Source organism: Toxotes jaculatrix, chromosome 15, assembly GCF_017976425.1.
Source record: "Toxotes jaculatrix isolate fToxJac2 chromosome 15, fToxJac2.pri, whole genome shotgun sequence".
Taxonomy (NCBI): domain Eukaryota; kingdom Metazoa; phylum Chordata; class Actinopteri; family Toxotidae; genus Toxotes; species Toxotes jaculatrix.
This window is the reverse complement of record NC_054408.1, coordinates 11,301,503-11,320,005: the sequence shown is the minus strand read 5'-3', so window position 1 is coordinate 11,320,005 and position 18,503 is coordinate 11,301,503. Positions and strand designations below refer to the sequence as shown.

General features: G+C 40.3%; 1 protein-coding gene across 8 annotated transcripts in view; it reads right to left on the bottom strand.

Annotated features, from left to right (window-relative positions):
• The window catches only part of zmp:0000001200 (dedicator of cytokinesis protein 9), a 75,266-nt gene that overhangs the window by 17,794 nt on the left and 38,969 nt on the right, over positions 1–18,503 (bottom strand). For all 8 annotated transcript variants that reach the window (XM_041056587.1, XM_041056585.1, XM_041056586.1 and 5 more), the window contains exons 3-23: positions 17,284–17,373; positions 14,666–14,748; positions 13,468–13,537; positions 11,596–11,691; positions 11,228–11,362; positions 7,549–7,723; positions 6,451–6,503; positions 5,554–5,628; positions 5,309–5,449; positions 4,216–4,428; positions 3,957–4,079; positions 3,412–3,494; positions 2,613–2,735; positions 2,270–2,349; positions 1,955–2,142; positions 1,671–1,736; positions 1,486–1,578; positions 1,230–1,353; positions 931–1,049; positions 644–730; positions 377–466 (exon numbers count right to left, since the gene is read on the bottom strand). In XM_041056587.1, coding sequence (XP_040912521.1) covers positions 377–466; positions 644–730; positions 931–1,049; positions 1,230–1,353; positions 1,486–1,578; positions 1,671–1,736; positions 1,955–2,142; positions 2,270–2,349; positions 2,613–2,735; positions 3,412–3,494; positions 3,957–4,079; positions 4,216–4,428; positions 5,309–5,449; positions 5,554–5,628; positions 6,451–6,503; positions 7,549–7,723; positions 11,228–11,362; positions 11,596–11,691; positions 13,468–13,537; positions 14,666–14,748; positions 17,284–17,373 — 2,307 coding nt within the window. The remainder of the gene's footprint in view (positions 1–376; positions 467–643; positions 731–930; positions 1,050–1,229; positions 1,354–1,485; positions 1,579–1,670; positions 1,737–1,954; positions 2,143–2,269; positions 2,350–2,612; positions 2,736–3,411; positions 3,495–3,956; positions 4,080–4,215; positions 4,429–5,308; positions 5,450–5,553; positions 5,629–6,450; positions 6,504–7,548; positions 7,724–11,227; positions 11,363–11,595; positions 11,692–13,467; positions 13,538–14,665; positions 14,749–17,283; positions 17,374–18,503) is intronic.

The window sequence follows — 18,503 nt, the reverse complement described above, 5'->3', positions numbered from 1 at the left end:
TCAGCATTGTTGATTCTGGTGTAAATATGACTCAGTGAGGCTCATTACCAGGCTCTTTAAAGTTTCTATCCAGCATGCACTTCTATTTCTAGACAATTAATAAACCTACAAGACAACAACCAAAGCCATAACAAAGACATAGATCAACACATTTTGTCAGAAAGCAACAGTACCAAGGAAGCGGACACAAAAATCCCATAAAAATATAATGAAAATGGGAAACACTGAAATGTATATAGATCAAAAGATCAAATCATAACGAAGCATTTTATAATATGTATCAGCGTGTATAAATGCTCTCTGAAATTCTAGTTCACTCTATCAGGGTCTGTATCCTAAAAAAAAAAATCTTAATATTTTGTACTTTTTGCTTTACCTTCAGGTATTTGACCAGTTCTCCTCCTGATACCTGGGCTGCAGAAGCCATGCTTTGACAGTGGTGAAAGAAATTGTGCAAATGTTGATCCTGAAAGGTTGAGACACACACAAAATAAGGTCAGAATGCAGGACGTTATTCCACAAAGCTCGGTTGTGATGAAATCACAGCACAAGTTCAGGTGCTACAATTGAGATTTAATGGGAGATGGGCTGATGAATGAAGAGTCTTTGCAACACTTCAACTCAGCTAAAAACAAAAACTAACCTGAGTGTAGACAGTGGACACGAGATGAGTGGAGACCTTGAATAAAGGCTTGCCTCCATCCACCCATTTGACTTCAGGACCTGAATGCTGTAAGAAAATAGATAAATAATCCTTCAGTCAGAAATTCAGGAAATATTATGAACTACATCCGAACCATCACCTCCACTGAATTTTTTTTTATTTCTAATTATATTATTGTTGTGAACTGCACTGAAGAAAGATTTACTTGAACTCTGAGTAGATAAGACCAAGCACTGCCTGTTTAACAACTTTAGGATGTACTCTACCTTGCCAGCACCCTCCTGACAGCTGAGGTATCCAGCAGGCAGGTTGGCAGCCACAGGGATCTGACTCTCATTCATGGTCACCCGGCCGTCCTTCAGCAAGGGGAGCCAGGCGTAACCCACTGAGAGCACAGACAGAGGAGAAGATAGTCAGCTAACAGTCTGATGCTTCAAGCCAGTATCTTCAATTACACAAAGTGAAAAAACTCTATTTGTGCAGCAGTCAAATGGAAAACACAGACGTTTTAAATGATGTGGTTTTGAACTGTCCATGTGAAGACTCAGTGTTGAAAGTGTTTTACCTTGTGTCTCAACCAGGTCTCTCTTTTTGGTGCTGGCCTTGCTGTTGCTATCACAGCTGACATGGTAGAAGGTGAAGAGCAGATGATGTTTCTCATGGAGTTGGGTTGGCAGCTCAATCTTGAACTAATGGAGAAGAGGACAAATAAACATTCAGTCAGTGATTATATTGACTGAGACCATACGTGCTATACTGCCTTGTGTGCAAGACACGCATCACTGAGGCTTTCTAAAGACATCTGGCACATGCTCTCTTACCTCATCATAAAATTCGGGGTTGTGCTGGTGATGTAATACTGCAGCAAAGGCATTTTTGGTAAACAAGGGTCCTCCGGGTCGGCCGTAGATGCACTGTGGAATAACAATAGTTGATTAGTTCCTGTGATGGGCGAGGTTATCCTATGGGGATTTTCAGAGCACTTCCAGGACACGTATGAGTTTACCTTCAGTGAAACAGCCTCTTCTTCATCTGAGTCCTTGAACTCAATGCAGACAGCTATATTTCTAGCCTGAGAACAGACACAACGATCAAAGTTGACCCAGTTAGCCACAGCATGAGAGAAAAGAGTGGTGCGTCTGCTGAAAAACAAAAAAAAAATTGGGGGAGAATCTGTCCACACTGTGTAATTAGGGGAACTTTCATGCTACCTATGGGGAACAAAACAATCACAATCCCTGCTCCTGTGTCAGTCCCACAATGACACTGTGTGGTAAAAACTTGTTATACCTTTGCAAACGCCTTTTGGCTGTCGTACTTCAAGTGCTTTGGGTAGACGTAGAGGTGATTGTTGTAGATGGTGAAAGGCTGAGAACATTTGGCTATGCACGGCACAAACTCCTCCACTTCAAAGAAGATGTTGGTCTTCTCGCTGACATCAAACTGCTTCACGGGAATGTAGGATGAGGTAACGCAATCTATATACAGAGGCAGGAGGGAGGGAGACCAAATAAACAGCCTGCAGACAACGTGACCGATCTGGTCTGAACAGGAGCAGCTTTCATCTCTTACAACGGCTGCATGGAGTGAGTTTAGAGGGCTTACTTGTCAAGTCAGGGGCTACACTGTCAATGGTAACATCGAGGTTTCCTAGGATTACAGGCAGCTTGGCCATCTTCTCTGGCCTGAGGAAAGGAAAATAAACTCTAGTTAAGCCTTTGCTATCATCTACCAAAGGCTGAATAAGAAACAGGCAGGCAGCCTAGACACGAATAAATGGCATATTACCACATTCACAGATGCGAGCAAACATGTTATTCTCAAAAGTGACCCGCATTTTCCAAAGTACAACCTATAGGAACATATTTTCCATATTTTCCTTCCCAGAACATCTGCAAGATTACTCAGACTATTTATAATAGAGTGTACTCATAGAAACATTACTGACTTTCTGAAATCAGCCAGCAGTTTGAGCATATCGTCGTTGGACAGCTTGTTGCTATCCTGTCTGTACAGAGCTGAGAAGCGAGCACTTTTGTCAAGCGTCCCTGAGGCGTCTTTGAACAAAGGCCTGCAAGAGAGAAAAGAGGAGTCGGAAACATTTCTCTTGTCCTGCACACACCTACGTCCTCATTTGGGTGGGTGAAAATTCTTTGAGGATTATGTTTCATTGGACAAAGAAAAAATTTTTACAGTCTGGGGCTCGGACTAACAATAATTTCCACAAGTATCTGTTCTATTTAGCTTTTTGATTAACCAGTTACCTTCAGCCAGGGTATAAGATGTCACAGAATATTCAAGAATACCCATCACATTTTTCCAGAGCCCAAGGAAACATTTTTTTAAATATATTTTCAGTGTACAGATATAAAACAGAGAAACCAGAAAATTCATTTGAGAAGGTAAAACCATCAAAGTGCTTAGAAGTTTTGTTTGATGGATGACTTAAAAGATGAATAGATTCTCAGACTCGCTAACAACTGAGATAATGCTACTGAAAAGACTCATACCGAGAAGAACTATAAAGGAATGTGGATTATACCAATGGAACAGCTGAGGTTAACAAATTTAATAGATCTTTATCGTTAACTCAGTTTCTTTCAATTTGGGCTTTGCATTGTTCATCGTGGCATAAGGTCAACTGTTATTTTTGAAAGAAAACACAAAGAAATGCTATTCACTGTCACTGCTTGTTGCTGCACAGATCATACACATCAATATCTAATTTACTAAAAGAGATAAAGTACCTTGCTGCCCAGGCAAAAGGCATCCTGTACTGGCCTAAACGGCTACATGCCAGCTTGGCATTTTTCAGGACCTTCTGTGCCACCTGGTGGAAAATGGGAACACACTGTTATCTGTACTTCAACACAGACACACACACAAACCCGGTCTCATTACTCACAGCACTGTAACATTAAGTATTCAGCATGCTGCCAGTCTCAACACAGGCACACACACACAGTCTTGAAAACTCACACATAGATACCCTAGCACACTCTCAGTTGTAATGTTATTGTACACACACACGCAACACAGCAACACATTTCACATTTTTTTCTCGGCTGAATCACATTACTACCCACCACAGTCCCTTCAGGGTGCACGACCACATTTGTACAGCCAAAGTCAATGCTTGTGTTGAGTGTCTGTGCAGCTGGTCAGCATTTAAAAAACAAGGATGATTATCTGTGTATAATATGGAGTAATCTGCTGGAATCTGCTGAGTGTGGTGGAGAACACACTGCCGTGTGAGGAGAGTAGTGACGAAAGTTCACAGGTCGGTCAGTACCTTGGTGGAGTCTGAACTCTTCATGTACGCCTCGGCACAGTGGTTGATTCCCCCCTGAAGCACCTTCTCTATGCGAGCCACCAGGAAGATATCTGGGTGAGGGCATGTTACTGAGAAGATTCCCTGTGGAGACAATGGATACGTTAGAACTAATTTTGCTGTATGTGATTCAGCATCTGTATTTGCAGATTTGTACATGAGCCCGAAGGCATATTTAAGCATAATGTTTTTTCCACTGCTTTTTAGTCTCTTTATTCACCTGTCTGGGATACTGCATTGCTGCCTCTGGCACCCCATGGACCAACCGTTGCCCCTCAGGGTGAGTGTCCCCAACCCTATTCATATACTGACTGTTGTTATTGGGCAGCATGCCCCTTACAGACGGGTGGTTTAAGTCCACGTGGAATTCAGAGGAGATCTTCCTCCCATTCTGGATGTCAAACAGTGAAAGAGTGACATAGAAGGGCTCCACCTAGAGACGAAACAGAGGAATAATTCTGTATTTGACAGATTATTCAGTCTATGTGCATTTTTTCATGCTACATTTTGTCAACCAGGCCGCATCTGTCACTTTAATGACAGCTTCAGCAAACGCCAAACATTGCTTAACTGGCCTAACAAACTGTAATGCAACACATTGCCCTGCCATCTTAAACAATGAGTAACACTACAGGCAGTGTACATGGTGTTATTGTATGTAGTTACTCATCTACTAAACTAATATACTACTTAAATTATGTCAATCATCTCACTGAACATTAGTAAAATAAATATAAGAACATTCACAAACATTTACACAAAACCAAATTTAATCTTATTTTTCTTATACAGTATCTAAGGATAAACTAACCGCATCCACTGGATTTCCCGTCATGTTACCTTATCTGTGATTTCCACACAGTGAGATATGCTTTAAATTTGGGAAAAAGAGAGCACTGGTAGTAAATCGGATTAACTCTCAGCAGAGGAAAAGGGTGCACTGGTGCACTCCTGTCTTCTGCATGACGAGTAGCTATTCCACTTAAATTTCTGTGGAGGGAGCTGGGTGAACACACTTTACAGACTCTACTCTGCATGTGTGTGTCTGTCATGACAGTGTCTCTGTGGAGACAGAGCATGTTTAGTCTTTAATAGACAGTTTATGCTGGGAGGGACAGCAGGACATTGGACTCTATAATACAAATTGTTCCCCATTACTGAGCCTGTAGCCTGGTTGCTATGCCAACAGGAGTCCTTCAGCAGCTCAAATAATGAGTCGATCCGATCTGCTAAAACAAACCATCTCATCTCTTGCAGATGATGATATTTCTGTTATTTAGGGCCTCCTGTGGCCAGAAAAAGATTGGTCTTACGTTTGTTGTCGGTCCTTCTTCGTTCTCGGCCACACAGCTTTGCAGATTGAATGACAGGTCGTTGCAGTTCACCAGAACACGTTTGCCAAACTTCTCTTCAAACTGCTTCACATCTGGCTCTATTCCTGAGAAATCTAGTTTCTAAGAGACGGTACAATAGAATTGCATTTCAACACGGAATGTTAGGTTGGATCTTATTACCACGTGGGAATAAGTGAACTTAAATGTACTTTACATTTAATTACCTGTGTGTCAGGGTCCAGCGTGAACAACTTCAGTCTGGTCTCATTCCTCATCCTAGACTCTATATCTCTGGTGCTCTGAGGAGAAGAAAGGGATTTCATAAATCGATTTAAACCAAAAATCGTCGGAAATGCCAGAGGCACTGTCTGAGAGATTTGCACTCAGTTGGTTTTATCATTAGGACATATTTTTTTTGTCTTTTGCTCCCATCTGGAAATAAAGCTTCGTATTTTATTGGCTCAGTGGTGAGAGTCAGGTGGTACCAGCATACATTTCTGCACACTGTAACCTGTCAAGCTATTTTCCAGGTAACCGTTACCACCAGTTTCCATGCACATGTGGCTTTACTATCATGTACCACTCAGTGCTGAGGGGCTTTCTTCTAAAACATTAAATATCCATTTGGGGCCATAAACAACAACTTCTGGAGCCTGAGATTCATCAGTTTTAAATAATTTAAGACAGATTCTATCAATTCTATCCTTAAAGCTTTTTTAAACTGATGCAGGTGTCATCATGTAAAATCAAGAGTTAGCTTTTTATTATTATTTGCTTGTACTTTGGATGTTGTTAGATGCATGTTTAGAGGCCAGATGTTTAAAGGTTGATTATTGGATGTTACTCAAATAACACTCGGAATGAAACGGTCATACTTTGGAAATTATTTGAATTTTAGGTAATCACATGACAACAGATCTGGGTTTAATCTACAAAAACAAATGAATGACTGAGAAATTAGGTGTGTAACCATTGACTCTTAAACCCAAATTCAAGCCACATGTTTGTGGCAAAGAGGCTGTCTTCCTTACAGTCTCAATGAGGAAGAAAGATTTAGTGGTTCAACTCCATGTAATGATGTACCCAATGTATGATCATCTAGCCGAGAAAGTAGGACCTACATGAAAGCTGTCCATACTGCCAGAGGAACTGTCTGACTTTCCGAGATCATCATCTGAAAGAAAATACAAGAAGTCATTGGACCCGGGCCAGAGATGTAGAGCGTAAACTCAAACTTGAGTAGTAAAACCGTCTTAATCACTTACTGACATGTGAAAGTTCAGTAAACACCAATTCAACTGTGCAGGAATCAGTCAGGATTGAGAGGGAGATACTGCAGGTCTCAGTGGCATATTTTAAGAAATCTCCCAGATTTCCTCAAGCAGAAATGTTTTTTTTTTTTTTTTCTCATGCATGGTGTAATTAATAAAAGCTGAGGAGTTAGGAGGATTAGTGGAGCATTTTGTGCTGAGGCATTCAGCCTCTTTCCTCCATGGCTAAGCCTCCTATGAGACAGGAGGTGAGTATTAAAAGCCTGGGTGGTCTAGTATCACATCACCACAGACTACACGTAGAGAGCCAGGAAAAAGTAAGAGAGAACTGCGAGTAGATGTTGTTTTGAGTGAACAATGTCTCATTAAAAACATCCTCGGGTAAATAGAGTATCCCAGAATAAATAAAGTGATAATGATGAGTGGATTTACTGGATCTTCAATTATGGATAATTATTATTATGGACACAACAATTAAGGGTATTCTTGATCTTAAGAACTTAGCTCACATAATGGCAAGATTGTTGCTTCTATAATCACACATCATCATTGATGAAATACCCCATACACTGTAAACTCAGGCTAAAGCTCATGAATACTGGTATATCAAAGGTTTATCAAACTTTTAAGGCTGCAACAAATGGCTATTTTTTTCTCCGTTAATCATCTGGGTTAAAAAATGTCAGACAATAGTGAGTATTATTAATATTATTCATATAATTTGGCCAGTGTGAAAATACAAAAGCTGTTTTTGTCTGACATATTTCAGTCTGCCCAAGACTTATTACTTAAATCGGGACTATTTTTTTTTTACAAGAAACATAAATCATTTCTTATTAAGAAGTGGAATAATATTTTGACAGGTCTAACACAAAATAATATTCCATTTCATATTTTTGTATCCTTCAGTTGCTGGAAAAATATGGACCGGCAGACAAACTCACACACCATCATGAATGTCTCCATTCCTCTTTTCCTGCATGGCAATCTCAAAGCTGCTGTGCAAGATCTTGTTGAGCGTGCTAATCCAGTCCTCCATCTCCCCTTCACTGTCTGCAGCCAGCAGGTAGGTGCTCTTATCCTGCATCTTCAGCTCGAAAGCAAACCTCCGAACCTTGTTGTTCTGTGGAGACAACACGTGAGGAGATTAGAGAAGAGCAAGAAAAAAGGGAGCGGAGGGGAGGTAAAATTCTGAAGACAAAATAATTCAAGAGTACAAAACAAAAAGTCAGAACAGAGATTTTTTTGTTATTAAAAACTGGGAGATCCTCGTTTATGATTATATGCCAAGTGTGTTGTATCTGATATTGAAAGATTGACTGACCAAGTTTAGCTTTTCAAATTTAAAAATCTAAAACCCAACTGTGGAAATGGCAGGGCAAAAGGAATGTTTTATCTCACTCTCCAAAGCTAACACTGGAACACTGCCAGCTCACCAGAAGGCAGCTGATGTTTAGTTTTATGATTTAAATCATGACTTGCTTCTCTTTTATTCTACCCTTTGTCCTCACATCCTTCTATTTTGTCTTTTTGAGCCTCCAAAAACTTGGATGCGTATGCAAAATCAAAATTCAATTACAAAATACTGGCCTGAAACTAACACTATGCTGCAGTGAAAATCTACAGAATGTGAGTCACTGTTTTGAGAAGAAGTGGACAGTTAAACTCAGATTTAATTTAACTGCCACAGAAAGCACAAGGACAAAGTGAGTAAGAGAGAGGGACAGAGTATTTCCATCTGTGTAACAAAAGCCTTCAGCTCTGCCAGGACCACAGCGGAGAGTGTCTAAAGTGAGAAGGTGATGCTGAGTGAAGTCAACAGAAAATGAGCTGGAACCGAAGCGGTGAACTATGACCTCCAAACATCCAGGAAGAGTGATGTCACTGTCCCATTTGGGCTTTAGCATTACTGTAGTTCAGCCCATTCAGAACCTATAAGTTCTGATTCAGTGGATCCAAAGATTATTTCTTTAGTGGAACAGGGAATATCTCATAATTATCAACAGTGAGTGGATTGTTGTACTGTGGTTATCACTGTGGCTTGCCTGTAGTGTTGAAACAGCAGAGTGGGAGTGATTGGGAGGGAGAGTCATTATCTGCAGGCTGGCTGAATAAACATGGAGAGGGGTGTTTGGGACAGAAATAAAAACTGGAGTCTTGATAAACAAACTTAATCGTCTGATGAGTAGGAGGTCCTCTGTCAGTTTTCTAGACAACACAGTGCACAAATCCTTGGGGAAATCAGTGAACAATTCACTCAATATAGTTTTTTAAATATTGTTAGTATCTTACTTCAGTGAGTGAGCAGAGAAGAGAAAATAAGGGAGACTGAATAATAGGCCAATTTCCATTTTTAACCCATTTCGATCCATGCTAATCTGCAGGGACTGCTGGTTACTTAAATAACATGGTGCAATGTTGTGTATGTTTGAGCGTATGCTGGCATCTTAGCAAAGCACAGGAGCAGCTTGAGGCCCAGTATGATGTCACTCCACATGCCATTACAGCTGCAGAGTTGAACATCTGCAGCTCCGCTCATGGGGCAGTTTATGTTGGTTGAGTTTAAGTCACACCACACAAAAAAAAAACCCACACACTATATATGGTTACGCTGCTGAATGAGTTTTGTGACAATTAGCAGTAGGCTTGTTAACACATGATGGAGTACTCATAAAAATGAAGGCTCTATATCATAATCAATGTATAATCAACCAAGTCACAAAAGATTTTGAGAGCATCTCCTTAATTAACATAGACTGGTAAAGATTATATAAAAGCATCAAATACTTTGATGTGAGCAATGGACAGAAAAAAAAATCTAAGTCTGTAATGGTTTTATAGGTTGAACTTCACACTTATGGAATTTTTAAGGGTTACCTCACTGTGTATGAGGTAACTCTTAAAAATTCAGTGGGCTTGAGGCAGATGTGTAAAATCTAAATGAAAAGAAATAACACTGCAGAATTGCCAGAAGTGGTTTTGGGGTCACTTGGAGGTGGGGTCACCATTGCAGAGTTTGTTCAACAGAGAACTGACAGGCTTGTTTTTTGGCTGTGGGACATCCTGTCCAGTGTATGTTTTGGTCCCAGTTCACTGGTGAATAAATGTGAGTCAGTTTGAGGACGTTATGTGTCTATGTAGCATCTAGTACTGATCGGGGTCTAGCTGTGTGTCAACCACAAATTGGCACCAGCCTAATAGATACTGTGTGCTGATAAAAATGTTCAAACAAGTCATGATTTACTCTTTATAGATAATCCATGAATCATATTTTAAGTCTCACAGTGCAACACAAAGCATCCATTTATGTACTGTATACCACTCACTTTTTGACAAATGAGTTTTACAGTAACAGAAACTACTATAACATTGTTAGCTTTCACCCGCTAATGGGAATAATTACATCTGCTCCCAGACACAACACTAAAATAACATGCTATATAAATCTCACATTTTCTGACTATCTTCACATAGTTGTGCTGTAGATTATTATTAATGTGGGAGGTATACAATAGTATGAACCTGTCTGTAAACACAAATGGTCCTCAATAGGTGTTCTTTTACATTTTTGTACTGAGATTTCTTTAATGCTGAAAAAAATGACAAATTGCTTGTTTTTTTGGTTTTCACTTTCTTTTCTTTTTTGATGATTAATTCTATTTTTGATCATTATATCCACTTTGTTTGGTTCTAATTATTCAAGAAAACTAAATAAAATATTATTCATTGTAAAAAAAATTGATGAGGTTATAGTAGTGGCTCGTTGATTTGATATACAGAAGAACATAAAATGTCAGTGTTTTATTGCATTTTGTGAACTAGGAGATGGATTCTTGCTTCATTTCTTCCAACACTGAGGAATGTAACAGCAGGAAAGACTGTGGTTGAAAACTTGGGTGGTGTGGAGGTTCGGGGAACTCGATGGACAGCACAGACACCATAACCTGCACTAATAAAACATCTTAAAGCATTTAAATACCAAGTGCACCCCTCCACATGATGGGAATCAGGCAATCCTATCCAAACGCTCAACCTTGATCAATCCTAATCAATGCCAGCTGGATGCCTCATCGGTAAAATCAGGTTCTTTCCATCTACTGAGATGATAAACAGATGATAATGCACCCAGTGAGTCTCGGCCTAGATTCAGATCCTAGCACGTGGCATTGATTGTGAGGCCAGTGTAAAGTGCACAGAAGTGAGACCTCAGCATTCACCTTGTTTCACCAGTCAGCAGTAAAGCACGACCTTGGGGAGGAGAGAGCTCAGGTTTCAGGGAAATGGACACGAGATGGTCTCACAGATACTTTTCAGCAGCAGTCCATCACCGTTACAGCAATTTGTGTTGACGTTTTGTCTGTCTATGGTTCACATTTTAGCCTTCATGTTGGGAAACACATTTATAGAAACAGGAACTGCAAAGAGGAGGTGACTATGTTCATATTTCCAGTTTATTCCTGGTAAATGGCATTTTAATTGCCACTAGGGACCTAGCTACACCCTGTGCTACCACATCACCGACAGGGATATCCCGTTTGGCATAGCAGGTAATGGGTCATCCAGGGTCACTGCAGTTTAACATTCACTGCCTTCGTGCCAGAGATGACTGGAATATTTTAGAGCGTACCTGAACCACGCCCATACAGGAGTCCAAGAAAATGGTTCCTTTTGGCTCTTTGGAGATCTTCTCATCCTTGTAGAAGTTTAAATTGTAAGAGCCATCCCCGAGCTGGGTTAGGTGGAAATACCTCCTCTTGAATGACTGGAATAATATGAAGAGATAATATTTAACTTAATCAACTTATTCAACAATATTTTGTTTGCTATCATATAAGATAAAGAAAAACAGCTGGAGAAAAAGAATGTTTGGTATTTTTGCATGAAAAGAGACTCAAATGATTGATCATCAAAATATTCACAAATTTCTGTCAACAGACTAATGGATTAAGTGCCTAATCATGTCAGCTCTTAATGTGGCCATCACCACTGTCTCACCCTCATGGTGACGCTGATGGCGCTGTTCATGTTGCCTTTATATAGCCAGCCATGTTTGGTGATCCCGCCTTTCTGGGATCCTAGGGAGGCCGTATCCTGCATGAGACAAAGACACAAGATCAGATAAATATAAAACCCACACATGCTGTACCCCACTGCAAGGAAAAATAATCTCAGCAAGTCTTGTGACAATGCATGGAAAATAATGGGACAAATCACTCCTTCTGTCAGGATCATGCCACCTGTTTCAAATGAGAGAAAACATGACGATATCTGTAGAGCCACTGGCAGATTTTGTGTTAAGAAGACACAGAATAATATTGTGTCAGCAATCCTTTTTAACACAGCTTGCCAAAACCTGTCCTTACTGTGCAGGACAACCTTTGATCTTGTGGTTTGACATGACATGGAGCCCAGCATGATGTAGGTTTGTCTCAGTCCAAACAAGCAGGCAGAGGAACATTAAACAAACTACGACTGGGAAGCCAAATAAATATCTCGATCTTCACAGCACATCCATGACGCATGGACCCGATCATCTCTCACTTCGAAGGTGAGTAAGCATGAGGCCATGCCTTCCACATATGACTAAGCTGCCATGATGCACCAGCTATCACAATCTGTAAAAATAAACCAAATAGGAGTGTAATAGAGGAGAAAGAGGAGATGGGGACAAACTCTGCAGAACCAGCCTGGTTTAGATAAGCCATGCATGAGCGGAAGACGTGTCACTCGCAGCTACACGTCCCAACTTTGAAAAACTACAGTGAGGAACTGTATCCCTTAACAATTTCGCACAATGAGAAGAGTGAATGGCTTTTCAAGATGTCATCATCCTGGACAAGCATCACATCTTCTTCTTCTTCAATCTAATAAAGCAAATGGGGATTTTAAAAGCGCTGGCACGAATATATAATATATTCAATGTGCCTTGTGGAGTGAGCTGAAAAGCATCTGGAAGGGTTCAGTGCCTGCTTCTCCTCGTCAAAGTCTAGACAACATTCACCAGTCCCCAGAGAGGCAGACAAATCACTGAGTTCATTCTACGTGGACCCCAAAAAAAGAGAGAGGTAAAAAGAAAAGCAAACTAAATAGTTGCAGAACTAAAGTCAGGCACAGAGAAGATGTGCAAAGGAGGTTCCTTTGCACAAGGAACCTCCCTGCTTGAAGAAAAAAAAATCTTGCAGTGGCTGCTGGTGAGGGATGGATGCCAGAGAGAGAGAGAGAGAGAGAGAGAGAGAGAGAGAGAGAGAGAGAGAGAGAGAGAGAGAGAGAGAGAGAGAGGTAAGAGTTGAATGAAAGGTAATTTGGATCTTGTCATTAGTAGTGTTGAAGTCCTGCCCCTCCTGTCCTGTCAGAGGTAAAGTTGGCTATGAGGCTGAGCAGGACGAACCCTGACCTGTGACGACCTGGCACAGCTTTGGTCTGAAGGACACATTTCCCCCAATCACAGCTGCATAATCTAACAGTTTGCAGTTAAAGGGAAAAGAGACACTTTGTAGTGAGGGTTTCCTGCATGTAAACAGTGCATCTCAGCTAATATTATAAGGATGTGCTGTTTATAGGAGGCGCAGTTTGACACACCACGTGAGGAGAGAAGGTCGTGGTCATCATCATGCATCTTTTGAGGCAGCGTGACATTCTAGTGTGTTAGATAACATTTACTTCAGCCACAGCTTGGTCTCATCTCTGAAGACTCCCATCAAATCTGAGCACGTCAGGTGATTAATGAGCCTTCTTGCTGTGTGCGCCCACAAGCCATTCCAGAGACAACAAATACTCATTTAATCTGTGCAAGAATACACACCCACACTGTCATACATGAATTAGCAGAGGAGGGAAAAAGAACCGAGAAGTAGGATGTAAACTCACCTCATCTTTGTCAACATCCTCATCCACTTCAAATACATGGACAGCCAGTTTATCAGGCCGGGAAACTTTGCTGTGAAAATATGATCGATTCAAATGAACAGGCATCTACGTATTAGCAAGATCACAAAACAACATGTAGCTCCATAAGAAAGCACTGCAGATTACCACAGGTGGGGGGGTAACGAAATACTCTGCTATGGTTGTATGCATTTTGAAAGAAATTACTGTCATTAGTAGTACTAGTAGTTACTAGTTAGTATATAATGTATTTAAGCTGTAGACAGTGTATTTAGGTACATTTCAATGTTAATGTAGCACTTTACTTTTAATGGCGTAGGTTACTTTATGAGTAGGGACTGTCATAGAAATCCATGGCAGTTTGAGTTAAGCTAACTTGCTTTGATTTGTCTTCAGTCAGCAAATCTTTCTAGCACATGTGGTCTGAATTGGTGTGACAGAGATTATGTTATTTTTTCCTTATGCTTTTGTCAATTTTTTTCTAAGTAGGTTTGCATTTTTGCAGCTGTCAAGGGAAACATCAAGACAAATGCAAACTCCAGCAGTGGTGAAAGGCAGCGCTCGACTGCTCATGGAAACACGTTTAGGTGTAAGCTGCCTGCTGGAAAATGAAAATCTGCCAAAGGTAAGAAACACTTTAACTGCAAGTAGTGTGGCGCTTTTTAATAGCCGATCCACGTCAAGGTGTATTGTTTTAACTTCCCCAGATTTACTAAAGTGACAGAACAGTTGGCAGCAGTAACTGTCAAGGTCATTGTCAGCTCATATTCTAACATATTGTCAGTAAAACAGATATTCTTCAGGGAAGAGGCTGGAGCTGATGATACAATCTACAGACAATGAGGGTGGTTTCCACTCTGGCTGCAGTCGGGAATTATCCAGTGCATCATAAAAAGGAAACACTCTTTTGTAGCAAGGAAATAAGAATTCTTTTTCTGCTGTGTTTCCTTTTCCTTGTAATTAAGTCACAACAACACTGTGTCAGAAGCGGGAAACCAAAAGGTCGCATTGCGTGTTATTGTGTTTGTACCATATGTTTTAGCTTAAAATCTTTGGCATCCACGTATTACGTAGAGTAGCTGTTGTTACTTGCACATTATAGGAATGTCTTGGCACACGACCTCATTATGTCTGTGAGTATAGTGTACTATAGTGCTGAGGTTTTTAACTACAGACTTACTGTGGAAGCTGTCGAAAGTCTCCAGAATAGTCCTCATACTTGTAGTTGACGACGTGCCAGTCAGACTTGTAGGTCTTAATGCACTGAGAACACACAATGCAAATCAATTACAAACCATTATAACATTGTGTCAGCACAGTCCAACACAGAGTACAGTAGAACTTCAGGTTTGTGTTAACGTGACAGTAGGTTTGAAACTAAAGTTCTTAGCGTGTCCTCCAATTATGTCTCCAGATATAACTGTTTTTAGTTGTTCACCATGGCTACACTCAAAGGTGGGATGAGGAGCCGACCATCATAGATGCAGTTTTTTAAGTCATGTGAATGGGGGTTTCAGACACTGTTTGATCTGGCAAGCACTTTGATGGAAACATACTGACATCTTTACAATTTAGAGATTTACCATAGTACAATGATAAATGTGATGATGTCCCATAATGCAATTTGACAGTCAACACTTCCGTCAGAGATTCCAGTGTGTTGTGCTACTAGCTGTAACCTGCTCCTCGTCTTAAACAGAGATGAGGAGTGGGCAACAAATGTCTGGTAAGCTCATTTCTTTTAACTCCATGCCCTCACATTGTTTCTGTTTTCAAATTTGTAGTCTTCAGACCTAACAACACTGAATCAAGCAACATCACTCTGGGATATTTATCAGATTTTGCACATCTCCCTCTGTTGCAACACAAGGCTTGATACAACTATAATAGATCTGAGCAGAAATTAAAGCGTGTGTGCAGTGAAATCCTTATGGAAAAGGAGTGTATGGTGACCTCAGATTATCCATCCACCAACACAGACTGGGAGGAAGTGTATCTCTATCTGCCTTTACTTGGAAAGGAGACATCTGTTCATTGTTAGAGTCAGTGATAGGAGCAGCTCGTGGTATCTCTTCTACAGAAATGCGTGCCTTTTACAAGAACTGGCCCGACGGGGAGATGAAATGCAACCTGATCAGGAGAGCGATCGGAAACAGAGAGGCTCTCACTGGGTTAATCTCCACAGCTGTCCCAGTGACTTCACACAACACTCGACCGGGAGTTTTTGTATCTTTATGACTTCAGACAAAGGCTCCCTAAACACTGACCTATGACCTGGAAGGTGAACTGTCAGTAGACAGTTGGTCTCTGGCTTAAGAAAACAGTAAGAGCAGTGTGCACAGGCCGGATGGTAAACCACTGTGCTGGTTTAGTCATAATTTATCATTTTATCAGCAACAACTGGAAATATGAACAAGCATGTTTTTTCAGTCCCACTGCAATTAAATTAGTTAAAAAAAAAAACACATCTTAGGAACTTCTGTGTGTTTGTTTACAACTTGTTGTCTCACGGTCTTTTGCTTCAACCAAACTACCCTTTAGGTTTTGAGTAAAGACTGAAATGAACTATAGCTGAACCATTTGATAGAAGACATATTCATGACTCAGCACACACAGACAGCTCTATAAACCAAAGCTGACAGAAAATAACCAGCAGTTTGATAAACTTGTGGACTGTAGAAATTAATTGCACTTTATCATTTTGTACTGCCCCAGTACTGGCAGTAAATGTACTGGCATAAATAGATATTACTGAGAAAATACAACATAAATAGTCCTGCTGCCTCCTGTAATGAGTCGTAATGAGCCCATTTACCATTTACGCAACAGTTTCTACAGGCAACACAACTTTAGATGGATGTTCTGTTTAGCCAGACGAATGAAATAAAGAGGTTTCTTGATCTGCTGTGATGTGCTATATACATTACATCTAATATTAGGTCGCAAATTGGGTAATGACTCACATTAGTGTCACCATTTTGCAGTGACTGTCTGTGTGGCGTACTTGCAGATGACATACTTTCCTCACCACTTTCTAACCTCTTGTTTACTTAATGTCTTGTACATAAATGTAATTTTAAATAAATGTATTTATGTTTTTGAGTGGCCGCCCGGTTAGCTCAGTTTGTAGAGCATGAGACTCAATCTCTTGGGGTTGTGGGTTTGAGCCCCACTCTGGGCGGCACTGCCTCCCATGGGCCCACCACCCATGGGAGGTGCTGTAGGACTTCGGTGCATTATGGACTGGGCGGCAGTCACCCCCACGACCTGTGCCTGGACCCAGATAAGCGGCAGATGATGACATGTTTTTGAGTGTTAATGATGACCTGCGGAGAAGTAGTCTCTCTCATAGTCATAAAGATTACATTGACCTGACTTTGCTTTAGTGTCTGTAAAACTGTTAAACAGTTGTACAGCTCCTGAATGTTCCTAAGATTTTCCAAAATGTACACTGAAGTTTAATAAAACTGTTTATTTGGTTTGATACAGAATTGTCTTTATCTGTTTGTTCCGGTGCTTTTACTGAAGTTTGTAATGAATTAATATGTCGGCAATCCTTCTTATAGCTGTAAGAAGTAGTGGATTCTTTAAAGCCCCTTAGAACTTTTTTCAGATCTTAAGCTTTTCTTGACAGAATTAAATATTCATGACTTCAACAATAAAAGTCTGCTTTGTCGGAGGTGTGTCAATGTATTTGATTAAAATGTTAATTAAAGTAACTAAAACTATTCTGACTTTGAAAGAAAATGGTGTGTTCATGTAAGGACTCCATTGCTCATAATAAAATGTTCAGAGTACCTCTTGGACAAACAGACTCTGGGCTCCCCTCTCTGCATTTTCAGGCACCGTGGGGTAGAGTGTTCTCCCTTGCCGCCTCAAAGTTGAAATCTGCAAAACAAAGCAAAACAAAGATTTTATTCAACAAAAGACACAGAACTGGGAAATTACAATGAACAAACCGCAAAACATGATAGTAAAAGTGAAACTGATGATAGTACAAGTGAAATTGAAACAAAATGTGGAAGGCATTTCTCAAACTGGTCACCTTTTCTCAGTATTACAATTTGTGGTTTCAGCTGGAGACAGTTGCTCTGGGTGTTCTTTTAAATATTATTCTGAGTGGGAACAAACTGATGTCTTTTTGAGGGTTCAAAGAGGCAGTATGTGAGGGAGGCAGGATGCTTGTCCATACTGTTCATCTCCAGGACACACAGACACACCCCGAGTTTGGCTCTCTGCCACTGTGCAGGCGCTCTGTGAGTAATCAGCCTCTCAGCACCTCTAATACCTTCATTTAAGCCTTTTACTAATGACCAACAGGTTCAGACTACACTGAGGCCAAATAGCAGTTTCACAGCAGAAACAAAAGTCAAATGTAAGTAAAAGCTCACAATCATATTCTGAAAAACTCAGTTCAGCATATAAAGAGGAAAAGCCCAGACATCGCAGAAAAACAATTAATACTTTCCTTTTTCAATTTCCTTCTAATTCATCCACTCTTTCCTAAAGCGTGGCACAATAATAACATCCACTTTGAGCAAATGTATAACTGACTGATACTGTGGGATGTGATTTCAATACTGTTTGGTGGTGCTCTCCTTATTTATACCACAATTATAAGAAATTCACCCCAGTTATAAATGCAACCAACTTTTTGACCGCAACCTCACAGTGGTGTCTGAATTGCAATATCACATTTATATGGAGATTTTTAATGACAGCAGCTGTTATATGTTTAGGAGGTCTCATTCATTGAAAGAACAAAAAGCAGAAACAGAAACAGTGAGCAGAAAGGACTTGCCTCACATGGCAACAGAAAAGAATAGAGAGAGGAACTGTGGAAAAAAAAATATCCATACACCAATAAACTTCACACTCCTTTCTTGACTTACTTCTATTATAAATCCTCCAACAGGAGTGTCTGCTAAAACAGTTTTTGAGATTATAGCAATATTTCAGAACTGAAACAAACTATTCGAGACAGCTGTACAGAAAATATTAAGCATTTGTAAATAACC